The following is a 19,981-nucleotide window of genomic DNA, read 5'->3' as shown; positions in this document are numbered from 1 at the left end:
ACTGCGTACTGGCAAAAGATCTGGTGGTGGTACGTCGCTCTTCCTGCCTGCTATCGACCATTCACTCCGCAGTACGTGAGCGCGCATGCGTGTCTACTTTCCATAACACCACAGACATATACACTAAACGCCTCATCGACTGGTCTGAATGTACGTCAGTGTGTCCGCCATCTTGTGAGGGTCATTTGTCAAGAGTACTGCAATGAAGCTGCATCACTTCTCGTCTTGAAGTTGTACAAACCAACAAAATAAAGACAATCGACTGCATGGAATTACCTTCCACAGGTAGGAAAAAATGTTTGTTGTTGTTGTTGTTGTGCTCATATAACAATAGCTTGGGAGATAGATCAGCTGGAACCAAGGAAAAGCTATCTATTCCGTTGCTAAAGCTAGCCCTCAAACAGCAGCAACAACATCATCGACGCCTATTCAGTTTAACTAACGAAGGCTGTTTTAGTTGCTGTGCGTAGAATATCACATTTTAAATGAAATCAGTCGTTTTCAACTGAACTGTGGTCATATTTGACGGCTATTTACAATTGTTGAATGTTCTGTAAGAACCCTGTGTCATGAGTTCATGGGTTAATGTTAATTAAGGTTTATGTGAATATGTACATGGTGTGTCATAAATATGCTTTGAATGACTAGAAATGACTATGGATTTTGAAGTTAAACATGTTAGGAATGTGTTTTGGCCACGTTAGTGCCAGAATAAAATGGCGCTTGCAGCGGTCGCACACAGATAATCGTATCGGTCTCTTACTGCTCCACAGTTGAATTGAATTGTGAAGCAACAACGCTACCGGCCCAGGCACCCCTAGGCTGGAGGCCGGTAACACATGCAGTATCAGTTTCAGTGCATGCAGCAGTGGTAGTATTTTTAGTACTAACTTCACCATCAGTACCTGAGTCCGGGATGAGCAGCTCGTTGATGTAGTGGATGACCCCATTGGTTCCCAACTGGTCCTTCTTGGTGATGATGGCTTTCCCATTCAGTGTCATCTGGTTTCCGTCACAGCCAACCTCCAGCACGGTGCCCTGCAAGGTCTCCATCGGGGTCCCCGACACGATCGACTCTGCACACTGCATGTTCTTCAGGATGTGGTAGTTCAACAGGTCTGAGGGGAGTGGCAGAAGTGGACTTATGCAAGCTCATCTGCAAACACCATCATGTATCAAACAGAGGCAGACAGTGCCTCCTGCTGGTACCTTTCAGAGCCACGGGGTCTCCCAAAATCCTGTTTAGGGTCTCCGCAGGAATCTTCTCGAAGGCCTCATTGGTGGGAGCAAAGACGGTGTACTGACCCTCGTTCTGTAAGACGGAGGTTAGACCGGCAGCAGCTAAGGCCGTCTGAAACATAGAAGCACAGAAACACAGAGTGTAAATCTACATGATACTGACATTTTATTCAGAAGCTTTTGAGGTTGTTCAAAGTTCAGAGAAATTGTTGGGGACAACGTCTTGAGTTTGGTGATATTTCATCTTTCAATAGAACTTTTGATCTTTACCACAACACTGTAATTCACTCTCACTGATTCATTGTTTGATTGACAACTGTACTCACGCGCAGTGTCTCCAGGTCATCGTCAATGTCAATAATTGACTGCATGTCGTTGGAGATGGCGGTGATGACACGGTCTACCACATGCACGATGCCATTAGTGGCATGTTGGTCGGGTTTGATCAAACGAGCGCAGTTCACTGTTATGATCTGAGGAGATGAGGAAATTGAAGTGTTTGTTAGTGTTACAGAGTGCCACTGTGCTACAGAGTGCTATAGTGTGAATTGGTGTGCTTCAGAGTGTTACAGTGTGTTACAATATTAAAGAGTATTACAGAGTGTATTCACTAACCCCGTTGCTGTAGTGATGAATGTGGACATGGGAGTCCTGGTACATAGAGGCAAAGGAGGACCCGTGTTTCAGCTCCTCGGAGGTCAGCCGGCGGTTCACCATGTGGTAATGAAGAGCGTTCAGCAGCTCGATGTTCACGTTGCTCACCAGAGCATCCAGGATCTCCTGCAGCATGACAACAGACACAGCACACAGTCAGGTCCAATGTCAGCAGCATAATGCCGGTCTGTTCTCTCTGACACTCTTTGGACGCTGGCCTGTACTGACTGTCGGCAAGGCGGCCCAGGCCTCGTTGCTTGGGGCAAAGAAAGTGAAGCTTCCTGGACCTTCAATCTCCTCCTTCAGTTGGGCTCGTTCAGAGTACATCTTGGTGGTGGTGGCTCCAACCACGCCCAGAGTGTTGTAGATGTTCACCAGAGGCAGTGCTGCAACGACACACACACATAATCATTTTCTGCAGCTTCACTGCTCTATTTTCACAGGTTTCAATTACTTTTCTTTAGGTTTTCTTCAGAATTATGATTTTTGTGGTTTAGAAGATCTGTTTGTGGTCAATAGTTCAGTGGCGTCAAAGGAAGACTATTTCGGAGGAATCTTGTGTGTTGAGTGGTGGAGTTCATACCAGCAGGGCAGCCCTTCTCCCCAGGAATCTTCTCATAACCAGGACAGCACTCGTAGGTGATCATCCTGCAGCAGAAACAACAACAGGACATGTGAGGAACCTGCTGTCCTCCCTGTTCACCTCCTCAGGTATCTGTCTCACCTTCATGTTTCCGATGGAAAAGCACCACAAAACTCCAGCTTCCACGTCAGCAGCTCATAACTCGTCTGTAATATTTCTGCTTTAGGACACACATAAATTCCTGTCTGTGTATAATGATGCTAATAAAGGTATGAGCTGCTGCTGCTGAGCAGAGCTGAGAGTCTCCAGACTCTTTCCATGAGAATATAAACACTGAGCTTCCAGTAAGACCCACTTTACAGGACGCTACACAACCTGTCATTACTCAGATATGTTTACAGTCAGCTATGATGGAGGTCAGAATCATCTGGGACCAGGGCCAGGACCTGGACCACAACTAGGAACGCAACCAGGACCTTTGCCTGGATCTGGTCTAAGCATGTGAGAAATTAATAATTAGTTCCCTAGAAATAATAAGGAAAACATTAGGAATAAGTCTGTGCTCTGTAAAGACGGTCCTCTGTACATTAAAGTGTAAATATATTCCGTCTGTACTGTTCACCACATTGTATGATCAGGTGTAATAATTTCCATGTATCTTGTGACAACAACAATAAATATCTTACAATAATTACTTGAAGTCATTTCCTGACAATCTGGGGTGTGTCTGTGTGTGGTCTGGTATAAATACAGCTGCTGGTTGGCTGGTTGGTTGGCTGGTTGGCTGGCTGGTTGGCTGGTTGGTTGGCTGGTTGGCTCACTGGCTGGCTGGCTTGTTGTTTGGCTGACAAGTTGTTTGGCTGGTTGGCTGAACAAGAGCTCAGGCAGCTTTAGCCAGTTGCGAAAAATCAGGCGTTCACAGTTTGCAGATCAACAACAGCAGTTATAAATGATGAACTGAAACTGGGGCGGCATGGCTCAGTGGGTAGAGTGGCCATCTTGTAACTGGAAGGTTACTGGTTTGATCCTCGGCCTGTCAAGTTCATGTCGAGGTGTCCCTGAGCAAGACACTGAACCCCTAATTGCTCCTGATGGGTCGTGGTTAGCGCCTTGCATGGCAGCTTCCACCATCAGTGTGTGAATGTGACGTATCATGTAAAGCACTATATAAATACAACCATTTACCATTTTAACTGAAAACCTACCAAAAATTTGAGATTTAAGTGTGCACTAAAGCTCTGCTGCTCTGATCTCTGCAGGGACAGGAGATTCTATAAAATTAAAATGTGCACTAAAGTTCTGTGGTGGAGGTTACAGTCTTCAGTGGGAGTTTCAGCTGTGCAAGTTTTAGCAAAGGATATTTGAGCGTTGGAGGTTTCAGCAGTGGAGGTTGCTCTGCTCGACAGCTTGACTGCACCATGTGGGCTGTAATGAAGCAAATAGCCTTTGACGCTTCCTGCACACATTTCCGTCATAAATGTGGCTTTGCTGTCTGGGCTCATAAAATTCATTTCCTTAGAGAGAAGAAGAATCTGCAGCCAGACCAGGTGCCTGACAGGGTACCTGGACCCGCTGCCAGGAAAAACACCGAACCGCCAGGGCCTCTACACCACTAGATCTCTACCGAATACAATGGGTACCACTTGTCCCTCAACCTGCCTGAGTCATAACATCAGACTGTAATTAAAGCTGCTGACTGTAGATCTACACACTCCCACCACCACTAGTGTTTTCTAATTTACTCCACCACTGTTTACAGTCGCAGCACATTTTGCTTAGCGTGGTGTCTGTGTGTGATATGGGAACTGTTTGCAGAAACCGTCATGTGATCAATCTTTGAGTCTGTCAGCAGAAAACTGATCAGCAGCTATTGGATTTTTTACCTTTTGTCTGAATTATCTGAATCCAAAACCTGCTACTGGGTTTTTAGGCAGTTGTCACTGACTGTGTGCATAGTCATGTAAAGAGTGTTTCTAGCTAATAAATTGTGTCATTTTGGTGATTTTTTAAAAACAAAACATGCATTTCAAAAACACAGAGGGGTCAGAAAGTCATGTTTTCTTTAAAAAGTTTAAAGAAAACGTTTTAAACAGTTTAAACAGTTTGTAGAAGCTGCAAACATGTAAATAGTTAAATATCTATAGTACATGGAGCCTCCATTATTTCCTGTGGACACTTACAGATTCCAGGTTTTTAAATTTTTGCTAAATAAATAACTGAAGAAACACTCTGATTTCTGTGACAACTGTTAATATGCACAGAAGACATTTCTCAGTTCACTTTCCTTTTAGCCGTGGTTGTGCTGTTTCCATAGAGATTCAGGACTTTATATTGCCCATAGTGAGGGATAAATTTGATTTTCATTTGTTAACCCTCTGTTTTATATCACAGGAAGGTTCTTGGAGTTATTGGAATAACTGGTAAATTGATTAAACTAGTGAACTGTGGGAATTAGCTTGTACGTTTCAGCTTGTTTTTGGTTTCCAGATGTGAAAAAAAATGTATATTAGTGGCAGAGTCTCAAAACAGGACCAGCAACCAGACATTTCACAGCGGTACCTGCAGAAAGCTTTAATCGGAGATGGTCCAAACTCACAGCAGATCAGGAGTCGGCTGAAGCTGCAGCTCCTTTAATAAAATTAAATTTAACATGTGGAGACAGAAGAAGGAGAACCTCCCTGAGTGGCAGTAAATGGAAGCAGATGGAGATCAGCTCCTGAGAGTGTTACTGTGTGTGTTGGCTCACACACTGGACTGATTATCAAACCAGATGGAAACCTGACTCCCGTTTGTTCTCCACATAAACAAAGATGGCCGCTGTGGATTTCTGACAAAACAAACAGAGCGAGGTCGCAGTAATTCAGCCGGCAGGTCGAGCCGCTTGAGGGAGACGTTCCAGAAACTTCCAGCAGAGAAAACATGTTGAGGCCACAGAACGTCCATCATTGCACAGAACCAACCGAAGAAAAGCTTCATATCTCCGGAGACGCTGCGTGATATGTTGACAGCAGAACAAAGGAGGAACTGAGCTTTCTATTTCAGATAAGCCCACATTATCAGATCCCATATTCTGCATTTTCCTGAATATCAGTATAATTGTTTTATTTAAATTTTCTTTAGCTGAGATGCAGCTGCCTTTCAACCCCTGAGCTGCTATTAACACTCAAAATTAAATGTTGAAATACCCTCTACATTATATTTGACATATATTTGAACAAAAGAGAACATTCTCCAAATTCTGTCGTGAAGTTTGTCTTATTCTAAATTTTTTTTAAATGTATTTGAACCCCCTGAAATCCAGCTGTTTCTGCTACTGCCTCACTTTTACTCACGACAGCATAAAGTCCTGCACATCTATAGAAACAGCTGTTTCCATAGATGTGAGGAGAGAGAACTCAGAATGTCCTCTGTGCTGTATGACAGAGTGACAGAAGTCACAATAAAGAAATATTTTTTAAATTACTCGTTTTACACAAATGCAAAACCGGAAATGAACATGTCCAACATTTTTCTCAGTGTCCATAGATGCTATCAATGGTGGAAAAAAATGTAGAATCCACATACTATAGATATTTAACGACTTACATCTTTACAGCCTCAACAAACTTTTTCACTTTACTGCTCATTTACTGATATACTAATTAGTGTAGGATCAAGCTAAGAGCAAGTTTCATCCATTTACAATCCCAGACTGGAGTCAGAGTTCACTGTGATCTGAGACATTAAGACGCCCTGCCAGAGGTTCAACATTAAAGGGGAGTACACCTTATTTCACAGGTTCGCAAATATGACCCAATTTAACATGCTATACATCATTTTAAAGCTTATGAGTTGCAAATTATCATTTTACCAGTTAGAAGTTACATGCAGTGATCCCTGGGGACAAAATCTTGTCATAAACATGCCAATACACATTTCCTCGTGACCCATCTTTAGATTAACCTGGCAATAGCCAGATTAATAATTGTGTAGTACTTGATAGTACTCCACAATATCAATCTGGGACCGCTCCATGTAAATCCGTTCGGAGGAAAGACGCACGGATTGGACAATGCAACAGTATGTCCCGCCTCTGACAGGTTTGTTTTTAGCCAATCGCGGGATCTTCACAACGAGCGGAGCCAATTGGTAGATTAAACTCTTACCGAAACCCGTAGGTAAAAAAGCACAAACATCTTTACCATCCAGAAATGCGCAAAACGCCTCTCGTTGTTCTTCCTTCAAAGAAGCGATAGGAGATTCAGCTAAAACTGACTTAATAGCAGCATCTACACGATCGTTGTCCTCCGTTGCCGTGTTTGTTTTGATCTACTGGCGCTTGGTGTCGTCTTCACACCCGGATATCCCGCCCCACACACGAATACTGCTGCGTGATTGGCCCGTGCCAACTTGGCTCTGAACGAACAGTGAATGCGGGAGCGGAGCAAGATGGTTTCTTGAGAGATTTGTGAACTCACAAATATCGCGAGAAATCAACTTGCTGGCAAGGTTATCTTTAGATGCCATCTCCTCAGAGTCCATAAATTTTGGGTTAATGACTATTCTACCTTTTGATAGAGTAACCCACTGTAAAACAAATAATGGGTGCTTTGGGGATAACTCTTTTTCTTATTGCCACAGCAACCATTTCAGTATAAATAACTCTTTACCCCAGAATGAAAATGGTCTTAAGTGGTCAGATTATAAAGTATTTAAAAAAGCATCCATTATTTTAAGAAGCACTGTCTTAAGAACAATCTGTGAAAAAATCAGCATGATTGCTCAAATAGTTTAAAGGTTATTAGGTTTTATGTAACGCCTGTCCCAAAAAATACAGATTTTGATTAAATGGCAGATAAAGATTGTGAACCATGCACAAGTACTCACCAAGCTGTTGTACGTCACTAACTAAACATTTCTTTGATACCTAATGAATAGTTTAAGCACTTACTTTTTTTTTTTTTTGAAGGCATATAAAGTGTCCTCCCCCCCCTAAAGGAGGACACCTTCCAGATCTGGCAGGATGGTGTGAAGTTTGTGTTTTCAGGACAAGGCCATGAGAAAGCAGATCTTCAGAGGATTCACAACACACACCTCCAGACATTTAGGATGTACTGGGCCTAGTTTAGCCAAGAGACTGGCTCAAACCCCCCAAACTAATACTCTCATGGTAACAGTATCACAAAGATTTCATTCCACCGACAATGCCACAAGGAGCTCAAATTAGGACAAAGAAAGACCATTACTCCACCATCCTGGGTTTGAACCTAGATTTCAATAACCTCATTATGATCACCACTAGACCATTCACTCTCTTTGTTTAAATGTCAAACTAGAAGTATGTCAATGCCATGTGTGTAGCTGTTTTGATCATCTGCCCACCAGGAGCACAAATATGTCAATGATGCATCAAAATATTACAATATTTTTGAAATTATATGAACCACAAAGTTATCTCAGTGTAACTCTGTGGAGGACATCTGGACATCAGCCCTCCCTGATGGAGGATGAACCAGACCCCTGCTGAGTTAATGACATCCAAAAGTCCTCTTTTTCAGACCAAACCAAAAAGCACCACTCTGAGTCCTCCTTCCCCAGAGTCTTCTATCCTCTGAGTCCTTCTTCTTAAGAATTCTTCCTTAGATCTACTCAAGTTCTCCACTTTGCCCCTACAGGCCAACCGGACGGTCCATCAGCAGAAGCACCACGCAAGTAAGTTCCAGTCACTGAAATCTGACTCTAAATGTTCTTTCATCACCAAACATACATTCTTATAAGTGTCCAAATTAGCCTAGCATCAAACCAGCAATTGTTTCTAGATGTGGTCGTTCATCCTTTCCTCTCAGAGCTTTGGATTACACCCTAATGTTTACCCTAATATTGTGCCATATCATTCTCTCTTCCTTCTATTCTCCCTCACTCACATTCACATTGTTGTTTGCTTTGTGCTGTTATTTGTCTTAATTGTTGTGTCATAGTTAGTAGGTGCTATTTTAATTTAGCAAATGTTGGAAGTTCAATAGATCTCGTTAGCCTAATAAATGCAAATAAATATAAATCGATAGTGACATTTTAGTCACTGACTTGTATTGATTCCAGATACCAAGTTTTTCATAAATAACTTTCAATTTAGATGATTTCCCCAATCATTCCTGAGTTTCTTCTTCAGTGCTGAGGAAGAGCTGCTTCATACACTGATCCATTCTGATCAAACTGGATTCATTAAATCTAGACTAGCTTCTGATAATATTCGCCGTTTACTCCATATTACAAATGCATCTTCTAAATCTGACAACTGAAATGCCATCTTATCATTAGATACGGAAAAGGCGTTTGACAAGCTGGAATGGAGCTATCTGTGGGCTGTGATCATCATATGGGTTTCCCAGTAGATTTTATCAACATGATTGAAACTCTCTATGCCAGTTCTTCTGCAGTTGTGTTAACCGGCAACGTGTGTTCATCCAGGTTTCCTATATCCCGTTCATCGCGACAGGGCTGCCCCTTATCCCCACCGTTATTCTGTCTTTCATTGGAACCCATAGCACAGCTGGTCAGGCAGTCAGAGAAAATGGCTCCAATTAAGGTACAGGATACATTCCATCACATCTCTCTGTATGCCGATGATATTCTAATTTACACAAGTAACCCATCAGAATCAATACCATATCTCCTTAAAACTTTTTAAACATTTGGAAATATCTCGGGGTACAGGGTAAACTGGGGGAAGTCTGCATTTATGCCTTTGGGTCCAATGGGCATGGCTGGTTCCTTCTCTAACATCTCTACTGCCACAAGTTTCAAATACCTAGGGGTTTTTATTAATTCTTCTCTCAATAAGCTGGTTGAAAACAATTACAAAAAGATGCTGCTTGCCATAGATGAGGATCTTAAAAGGTGGGGTGTATAAATTTTATCAGCTCTATGCTTCCCCTGGCTCCCCCACAAGGCTTTTATAAAAAACTGCACTCTTACAAATAAATACTTATGGAAAAAAAAAGCCCAGATTTAAATCGTCAACTATATAATAGACTTAAATCATCAGGAGGTGTAGGCCTCCCTAATTTTGTGTGGTAATCGTGGTGCTTTGTATTAAGATCACTCAACTTCTGGTCCAAATCCGATAAGCCAGCAGCGTGGATGCCTATTGAAGCAGAATTAATAAAACCCTATGTCATGCCTACTCTTCTACATTCTAAAGTGCCTCTAAAAATGGTTAATAGTCAGTATGGGAATATTATTGCACATCTAGTATCGGTTTGGAACCAAGTAAATAAGCACTTGGGTAAAGACAAAGAGTATTTTCTCCAAACACCAGTCTTTCATAACCACTTCTCTCCTGATCAATTAGAAGCCATTTTTTCCCTCCATGGGAGCGAAAAGGGGTTCACAACTTGCCAGGCTCATCTTTCTTCTTTTATTTACAGTTACGTACCGCTATGCGATCTCATGGGGTTCCTTGGGGATGTATGCTAAAAAATCATCCACTCCACTCCGTTCTGACCAAACCAAAAGGCACTGGTATTGTCTCAGACTTATACAAATTTCTTGTTCAGTCTTCACACTAAACCCTGCCTATTGAACAGCTCTGGAGAACTGAGCTGAGGGATCATTCAGAGTGGGACTGGAATCACATTTGGTCAAACCTTTCCCTCTGATCCAGAAATCCCGATCACCAAATGATTCATTACAAAATTATCCATCGAACCTACCTGTATCCAAGGAGATTACATCAAATGAAATTGAAAGACAATCAATATTGTGATTTTTGTCCAGATAATACTATTGGCACTTTTTCTCATATGCCCTGAGGTTTTACAGTTCTGGGAAAATGTTGCAAAGACACTCTCAAATATTATTGGAAGAGCCAATAATCATCTGCTTCTGCTAGATGATACTTCTAAACTTAACCTGACAATTAATAATCGCCGAATATTATTAGCTGGTCTTTGGTCTGCCAAAAAGATGATTGTACGCTGCTGGAAATCAGTGCAGCCTCTGACTGTAAGGGAATGACTCTTGTCTTACAGAGATATCATTCAGTTAGAACTCTCTGCTGCTCGAATTCATGGGGCCAAAACTGAAAATATCTTATGCTGGTCTAGTTTATTAAGTACAGTGGATTAGATTGCAACTATAATCACAATGTAACACCTAATGGTCTGTCTGTTTGCTTTTTGTTTAGTGTCCTTGTGTGGTTCAGAAAGATCATCACATAACTATATGTGTCCTGCAAACTATTCTGTATTGTACATAATCATTATGTATGTATTGCTCTCTGTGTGGATGTCTTTGACGGAGGAAATCAGCACTTGGCATTGGATCTGTTATTGTATTTATTGCTGTACAACCTTACACATGATAACATGGACAGGTTTTTTTTTAATTTATCGCTTACTTTGTAAGGGATTGTTTTTTGTTCATGTTATGAATATCTTTGTATGATTTACCCATCATAAAGGACGTGTGTGTGTGTGTGTGTGTGTGTGTGTGTGTGTGTGTGTGTATTATGCAACTAAATGTAAAACTGCAAATGCGATTGCAAAACACATGAATAAAAAAAGTTGATCACAAAAAAAAAAGAAATGACACTTTGATACAATGTCAAGTAGTCGGTGCACAGCTTGTTAATGTCTAAACTTGTGCAACAGTGTAAAGTTACTATCCCCTCAAAATAACTCAACACACAGCCATTAATGTCTAAACCACTGGCAACAAAAGTGAGTATACCCCTACAGCCATGGCCATAAGTTTGGACACAAGTACCATGACGCTTGTGAATCTTAGAAAATACCACAAAATTGTCACTTACAATATAAATACCAGTCATAGCCATCAACCAAAATGAAATATATTTCCCGCTGCCCTCTCGGTGCGGAAGTGTTGTCCTCCAGATCAGCAGCAGCAGCAGAGGCAGAACCTGAGCTGCCACTGTTTGGGATAAACACCACTGTCGTGGTGTTTATCCCAAACAGTGGCATTTGGTTGATGGCTATGACTGGTATTTATATTGTAAGTGACAATTTTGTGGTATTTTCTAAGATTCACAAGCGTCATGGTACTTGTGTCCAAACTTATGGCCATGGCTGTAGGTGAAAATGTCCAAATTGGGCCCAAAATGTCAATATTTTGTGTGGCCACCATTATTTTCTAGCACTGCCTTAACCCTGTTGGGCATGGAGTTAACCAGAGCTTCACAGATTGCTACTGGAATCCTCTTCCACTCGTCCATGATGGCATCACAGAGCTGGTGGATGTTAGAGACCTGATTCATCTCTACCTTCCATTTGAGGATGCCCCACAGATGCTCAATAGGGTTTAGGTCTAGAGACATCAGGGTTCTCGCCAGCGCATTTCAGCGTAACGGCCCGTTACACTGTCATAACGGCCCGTTACACTGTCTAACGGGCCGTTATGCAGTCTTAACGGCCCGTTACTCTCAGTTTAAAAGATTACGCTGTGATTAGGGCCGCTACGCCAGCGCATTTCAAAGATTACGCTGTTGTTATGAGAGTGTGTGGCTCCGTCATGAGAGTGGGAGAGAGAGCAGCGTGTGTGTGTGGGAGGGAAGGGGAGAGCGAGTGAGAGAGACGGGCAGTCGGAGGAGGAGAGGTGTGTAGTTGCTGGTAGTTGTTGGTGGTACTGTGCGGTTCAGCCACTGTTTATAGACAATAAAGGCTGCAGTGTTCTTCCATACGGCTGGGCTCCTGTGTCTTTGCCTCTACGGCTGCTGAGGAAGTGAAGGGGGTTAACCCCGGGCTTCCTGACCACGGTCGGGGGCCGAACAGGAAGGGTTAACACTGTGATTAGGGCCGCTACGCTGTTATTTTGACAGATAACGCCATGTGCGTTTGTTTTTATCAACTGGGTGCCTATCAAGGTTAATTTATGTCTTCCCACCTCAGCCGTACTTTCCTGTTGATTGACCCGTTCCCGTCTATTGCGCGCGCGCGTGCAGGAGGACCTGCCGTTACGCTGAAAAAAATCCTGGCGAGAAACCTGGACATACTTGGCCACTCCATCACCTTTATCCTCAGCTTCTTTAGCAAGGCAGCGGTCATCTTGGAGGTGTGTTTGGGGTCGTTGTCATGGTAGAATACTGTCCTGTGGCCCAGTTTCTGAAGGGAGGGGATCATGCTCTGCTTCAGTATGTCACAGTACATGTTGGCATTCATGGTTCCCTCAATGAACTGTAGCTCTCCACTGCCAGCAGCCCCAGACCATGATACTCCCACCACCATGCTTGACTGTAGGCAAGACACACTTGTCTTTGTATTCCTCACCTGGTTGCTGCCATCCACGCTTGACTCCATCTGAACCAAATAAGAGTTTATCTGTTCTCATCAGACCACAGGACATGGTTCCAGTAATCCATGCCTTTCATCTGCTTGTCTTTAGAAAACTGTTTGCAGGCTTTCTTGTGCATCATCTTTAAAAGAGGTTTTCTTTCTGGGACGACATCCCTGCAGACCAGTTTGATGTGTGTGGGATATGGTCTGAGCACTGACAGGCTGACCCCCCACCCATTCAACCTCTGCAGCAATGCTGGCAGCACTCATACGTCTACAGTATTTTCCGCTGAGCACGTGCACTCAACTTTTTTGGTCGACCATGGTGAGGCCTGTTCTGAGTGGAACCTGTCCTGTTAAACCGCTGTATGGTCTTGGCCATCGTGCTGCAGCTCAGTTTCAGGATGCTGGCAATCTTCTTATGACCTAGGCCATCTTTATATAGAGCAACTATTCTTTTTTCAGATTCTCAGAGAGTTCTTTGCCATAAGGTGCCATGTTGAACCTACAATGTCCAGTATGAGAGTGTGAGAGCAACGACACCAAATTTTACACACCTGCTCCCCATTCACACCTGAGACCTTGTAATACTAACGAGTCACATGACACCAGGGAGCGAAAATGGCTAATTGGGCCCAATTTGAACATTTTCACTTGGATTGTACTCACTTTTGTTGCCAGTGGTTTAGACATTAATGGCTTTGTGCCGAGTTATTTTGAGGGGACAGTAAATTTACACTGTTACACAAGTTGTACACTGACTACTTATCATTGTATCAAAGTGTCATTTCTTCATTGTTGTCCCGTGAAAAAATAGAAATATATCCATCCATTCATCCATTCATCCATTCTCTATAGACCGCTTTATCCTCACTAGGGTCATGGGGGGTGCTGGAGTCTATCCCAGCTGACTCGGGTGAAGGCAGGGGACACCCTGGACAGGTCACCAGTCTGTCACAGGGCTACATATACAGACACACAATCACACTCACATTCACACCTACGGACAATTTAGAGTAACCAATTAACCTCAGCATATGTTTGGACTGTGGGAGGAAGCCGGAGTACCCGGAGAAAACCCACGCATGCACAGGGAGAACATGCGATAGAAATGTATATTTTCAAAAATGTGACAGGTGTACTCATTTTTGTGAGATACTGTACTCAGAATCACATTATGGGTAACACCCTCTCGTATCCATTTGTTTTTGCTGTTTGAACACTAAAATGTCAGAAAACTCTGAAAAATGCACATCACTGTTTCATCAAATGTCGTGTTTTTTTTTCAAAGATCTTCAGTTTACTGTCACAGAGAAGGAAAGAAACTAGGAAATATTTACATTTAGGAAGCTGCAGTCACAAAATTTAAAAGATTTCATTAAAAAATTACTCAAACTGATTATGTGGTTATCAAAACAGTTGATGAATTTAATAGTTGCAGTTAATTGTTTCATGGAACCTGTTCTAATGCCGTGTTAACTGAATGCTGATTTCTTCCTTGTTCAGTGTTTTCGTGGTTTATTTCTGTTGATTCATTATGTTATTAAGGACATACATGAAGATAAATAAGGAAAACTGTCAACGGACACCGTTTCTTTTTTGGTGAAATGACTTTTAAGAGCCTGAGTGGCTGTGATGTTGGTTGTAGTTCTGCTGAAAGTGAAGATGCAGATGGTTTTTAAATCCAGACAATCCCTGAGTGGGGGAGAAACGAGAGACGAGTCCTCCTTCTGCTGACCTCCGACCTCCGTGGCACTGTAGGCTACCTCAGCTATAATAAACAGCGCAGAAGAAGAAGAAAGTAACAAACCAGATGTTTCTCAGCTGTTGAAAAGCTCGATGAAGAAGAAACAAAGCAAACTTTGAGAGAAAAATGCAGAATGGTGTTGAGGAAAGGTTTCCAGTCGGTCATGCAGTGATGATTCTTTCAGATGCTGTTGGCCATGTTTGATTTTTATCAGAAACAGCTGATCAGTCATGTGACTTCAATCTTCACCACGTTATTTGAAAAAGGGGTTTCCATCTCCCATGAAGATTGGTAATCAGAGCAGGATTGCGAAAGTACTTTAAAAATGAAAAAGTATGTTTCATGAAATTTTTCTGCTTCAAAAAGTGACTAAAAACAGGAAAGACTGAAGGGCAAAACAGAGAAAGGAGATGAGTGAGAGGACTGAAACTAAAAGCAGATGACAAAACGTTTAAGGCAACAGAGAGGAAGCACAAAAAATGAGGAACAGATGAATCATGCTGTCAGTTAGAATGCTGAGGCAGCTGTTTCCATGGAAACAGAGCCAACGGTCAGTTCGTTCAGTTCATCTGATCCACGACAAACTCCGAGGCTCTGCGGGAACTCCAGCAGTCACATGATACGTTTAAGTCCAACTCTGAGCTGAAGGTTTGTTCCACCAACAATAAAAACTAACAGAGCCTTTAATTCAGTCAGTAGACCAACACCCAACAGCACTGTTCAACCTTCCAGTAGCTTTAGAGGGATTCCAGTTATCAGCCAGAACTTAAAACTGAGAGAACCGACAGATTTTAAACTTTCAGACAGCCCTTCACTAGAAAACCGACAAGTTTGGAGCTTAAGGTAATCATATTTGATCAAAATCAGTTCATTCTGTATGCCTCTTTTAAAAATTCTTCTTCATTAAAATCTCTGACCATAAAGAGACACAAACAAGAGAGACTGAGAGGGAAGCATGTTGTCAGTCAGTTGTTGGAAGATACATTCAACATGGTGAAACATCTTTCACCTAATAATCCCCAGGAATCCTGTGGATGTTTGGACCTGGAGGGCTAATCCATAAAACAGTGTAAAAGAGTGTAAAGTCTACAAAAACACCGAGCTGCTGAGTATTTCCCTCTCTGCAGCTTCTGAATGAAAAACAAGCCGTGTGTCCCTTAAATCTCGCTCCGTCATGCCCACAGCTCTGCAGGGACGCTCTGCAGCCAGCTGTGTGCAGCTCAAGAATGTGCTGAGGCTTAGACAGACTCACTGTTTATGAGGCTCTGCAACAGCTGCCAGGGAGGATGCACAGGATTACAGCAGAGCCCAGCGTTTGAACGGATGATATTCTGTTGGAGGGGTCTGATCAAGGGGCAGATCTGGCTCACATTCAAGTCCAGATCAATGTTTAAGCTCAGGGTTAGACCAAATTCAAGTTCAGATTCAAATTAAGGTTCAGGTCGATGAAGACTCTTTTTCAAATTCCGGTTCAGACTCCGATTACGTTTCAGTTAAAGATTGATGTTAGAATTCAGGTTCAGGTTCATTCTAGGGTTCAAGGTCAGGCTCAGGTTCAGGAGAGGGAACATGGTTCATGTGGTCCTCACCAGAGGTGGGTAGTAACAAGTTACATTTACTCCATTACATTTACTCGAGCAACTTTTTGAAAATAATGCACTTCTGAGAGTAGTTTTACTCTGCCATACTTTTTACTTCTACTTGCGTAGATTTATGAAGAAGAAACGTTACTCTTACTTCATTACACCGGGCTGCACTCGACTCCTTACTTTTTATTTACCACCTTAGATATGCTTTCCCTCGACCGAATATTCAGATATTGGGGTCCAGGCCGAGCTGCAATGGTTTTTTCTATCTACTGAGCCTGTGCCATTTGAAGGGAAGTGAAATACAGTATATCTTGTCACTGGAAGTAGTTTTCACTGTTCAACAGGGGTGAAAGTAAGCCGGTACGGTTCAGTACTGGGTACCGGCAAAAGATCCGGTGGTGGTACGCCGCCCGGCTGCCTGCTATCGACCGTTCACTCAGCAGTACGTGAGTGCGCATGTGTGTCTACTGTCCGTAACACAGCGACTGCTATGGTCAGTAGCAGCCAATAGCAAGTAGGTGCGCTTGATTTATCAAACTGGGACATTTTGCTACAACTCGTCAGTAGACGTCAACAAGCGCCGCTTGTGCCGGGACGGGGCGAGCAGTAAATTACACCTGAAATTCCACACGTTCTTGTGATTGGCTGAAAAACTTTAAACTGGATTTACAGCGGTTATCATCGACAGATGCATATTTTAAATAAAAACTGAGAAAAACAATACGAAACAGTCAAGATTTTTTTTTTTTGTCAAAGTAATAATGCGAGGAAAATACCCTCTTTGATTAAAGGAAAAGACCGGGACACTGAAGAGGGTTACCACAGAAAATCAGAAACTAACTACTACTACTATAACTACTTTAGGCCTCTGTGGAAAATCTTTTAGGTGACGTGTTTTGATGTTTAGTTCCATTCTGAGTGTTTGCTTGTGACCTCACGTCTGTTCTTAGAGCCTTGTATTCTGGATGTTTATCAGTGTTTCATTTAAAGCAAAACAGTTTACCATATTTTCAATCCAATCCAATCCAACTTTATTTATAATGCACTTTACAAAACAACACAGTTGACTAAAGTGCGGTACACACATAAAATATATGACATTAAAAAGCAATAAGCAAAATAAAAACAGGTATAAAATTACAACTTAGAATGAATTAAAAGCTAAGGTAAAAAGATGTGTTTTAAGAGCTGATTTAAAAACAGGCAGTGAATCGATCTGTCTAAGGTGCAAAGGTAGTGCATTCCATAAAATAGGACCAGCGACAGAAAAAGACCGAGCACCTCTCCTTCTCTTGTTTGACTTTGGGGTCACCAGCAATGAAAGATCAGCTGATCTGAGGGAACGTGCTGGTACATAGGGCTGCACCAGCTCAGTCAAATATTGTGGTGCAAGACCATGAAGGCTTTTAAAAACAAATAAAATAATTTTAAAATCAATTCTGTAGCGTACGGGAAGCCAATGCAAAGACTTCAGGATAGGAGTTATGTGCTCCCTCTTTTTAGTCCCTGTCAAGAGTCGAGCTGTTGCATTTTGTACCAACTGTAGACGATACAAGAGTTTTTCTTCAAGACCGACTTACAGCGCATTACAATAATCAAGACGGTTGGTCACAAAAGCATGAATTAATATTTCAAAATGCTTCGGAGACAGAATAGGCTTAACTTTAGCCAGTTGTCGGATTTGGAAGAAGCTTGTTTTTACAACTGAACTGACCTGTGCTTCAAGTTTGAGGGAGCAGTCAAATTTTACACCCAGATTCGTGATCACCGGCTTAAAATACTGGCGCAGGGCACCAAAATCATCCTGAGCCGGGGTTCCACTGTTAGGCTCAAACACTGTCATTTCCGTTTTACTGTCATTTAAAAACAAGAGATTTAAGGACAACCAGTCCCTGATTTCCTCAACACAGTCAAGAAGTTGTTTTACACTATTGCCATTTCCATGCTTCAGTGGCATGTACAATTGTGTATCATCTGCATACAGATGAAAAGCAATGCCATGTTTCCTAAAAATTTCAAGTGTTATTAATTCCTACCTATTCCATTGGCCTACAGTAAAATATTAATATGCTTTTATTTGTTTGTGTTTTAACTTTGCTATTTAAAATGCAGGAAGTTAGAGCGAGATGAGGGTTTTGGTAATGGTACCGGCAAGAACTGAAAACTACTTTCACCCCTGCTGTTCAAAGAAACGTTACCTTAATAAAGGTATTTGTTTCAAAGCTTTATGTTATGAAACACTGATTTGGACATTTCTGTTTCTTGTGCCTTAACTTGTCATTGTGTAAAGATGTTATTTATTTATGCTATTTTATTATTTGGAAATACCAGAATGTGCACATTATTTTACATTTTTGTCTGTCTGATCGCATCATTTCTAAAAAATATATTGGGCATTACAGTCAAACAGTTACTCAGTACTTGAGTAATCTTTTCACCAAATACTTTTTTACTCTTATTGTGTAACTTTTTGGATGACTACTTTTTACTTCTACTTGAGTGATATTATTTTGAAGTAACGTTACTGTTACTTGAGTACAGTTTGGGTTCTGATCTAAGTGGTTTTGTTCTCACTGCAGTAAACAGCAGCAGAGCTCCTTGGACACATTTACCTGCTCAGATTCATAAAGTCCTGAGAAATGTTGAGAATTAACAAGTGTAGGACTTGAATGGAGGAGCAGCAACCTTTAATAAATGAAATGTCGCATTCATGGAGACAGAACGTGAATTATTTGTACCAAGAGAGATAAAAAAAAATGGAGGACAAGTGAAGGAAGCAACTCGCATGTTTGACAGTAAGTGGCTGATGCATCACTAAGGAGAAATAAGATGTGATAGGGAAGTTTATGGAACCAAAATATCTCATGTTCTGTCACTGTCCAGCTATGGGGAAGAGAAGACAACACAATCTGGACATTCATGCCAACAGAGACTCTGAAGTAGTTCCAAAGAATTTCCCTTCTGCAAATAAACCAGACACCACTAAGATCTACTAAGGCATGACTGCACTTTATCATTGTCTTCTTCTGTTGCTTAGCTCTGCATTGATCTCCTATTTACTCGTGTTGTTGTTACAGTACTTATACTGTGTTTCAAACCTCAGATTCATTGTGAGGTGTCCAATGATCATCCAATTTTCTGTTCAGTGTTCTGCTCCAGTACCTGTATGAGGCAAAATCAGCCTCATATGTTGTTAAACTTCTACATGAGGACAACATGAAAGCAGTTTGTGCCTTTGTGCCACATATAATGTCAATGTTCAAACTCCTACGCATGAGTCCATCACCGTTTGGTCAAAATAGCAAACACTGGAACCTTGTCTGGTCAAAGTTTCCACACATCAAACTACTGCTGTTAGAGCCTCAAAACAAAGACTAGATAGATAGATAGAGAGAGAGAGAGAGAGAGAGAGATATGTGTGTGTGTGTGTGTGTGTGTGTGTGTGTGTGTGTGTGTGTGTGTGTGTGTGTGTGTGTGTGTGTGTACACTGCTCAAAAAAAATTAAAGGAACACTTTTTAATCTAAGTATAGCATCAAATCAGTGAAACATGTGGGATACTGATCTGGTCAAGTAAGTAACTGAGGGGCTTTTTAGTCAGTTTCAGCTGCTTTGGTGTTCATAAAATTAACAACAGATGCACTAGAGGGGTAACAATGAGACAACCCCCAAAACAGGAATGAGTTTACAGGTGAAGGCCACTGACATTTTTTTCCTTCCGAATGTTTTCTGACTGTTTTTCACGAGTTTAGCATTTGGCTAGAGTCAGAGTCACTTCTGGTATCATGAGGCGATACCTGGACCCTACAGAGGTTCCACAGACAGTCCGACTCCTCCAGGATGAAACATCAATGTGTGCCATTACCAGAAGGTTTGCTGTGTCTCCCAGCACATTCTCAAGCG

The 19,981-nt window shown here is 41.8% G+C and overlaps 1 protein-coding gene across 1 annotated transcript in view; it reads right to left on the bottom strand.

The window, feature by feature from the left end:
• The window catches only part of tgfbi (transforming growth factor, beta-induced), a 44,712-nt gene that overhangs the window by 16,776 nt on the left and 7,955 nt on the right, over nucleotides 1-19,981 (bottom strand). The window contains exons 3-8 of the mRNA XM_051954177.1: nucleotides 2,477-2,541; nucleotides 2,122-2,279; nucleotides 1,855-2,019; nucleotides 1,566-1,712; nucleotides 1,210-1,351; nucleotides 906-1,118 (exon numbers count right to left, since the gene is read on the bottom strand). Of these exons, the coding sequence (XP_051810137.1) occupies nucleotides 906-1,118; nucleotides 1,210-1,351; nucleotides 1,566-1,712; nucleotides 1,855-2,019; nucleotides 2,122-2,279; nucleotides 2,477-2,541 (890 nt within the window). The remainder of the gene's footprint in view (nucleotides 1-905; nucleotides 1,119-1,209; nucleotides 1,352-1,565; nucleotides 1,713-1,854; nucleotides 2,020-2,121; nucleotides 2,280-2,476; nucleotides 2,542-19,981) is intronic.

Source organism: Acanthochromis polyacanthus, chromosome 10, assembly GCF_021347895.1.
Source record: "Acanthochromis polyacanthus isolate Apoly-LR-REF ecotype Palm Island chromosome 10, KAUST_Apoly_ChrSc, whole genome shotgun sequence".
Lineage (NCBI taxonomy): Eukaryota > Metazoa > Chordata > Actinopteri > Pomacentridae > Acanthochromis > Acanthochromis polyacanthus.
This window is presented reverse-complemented; position numbering and strand designations above follow the sequence as displayed.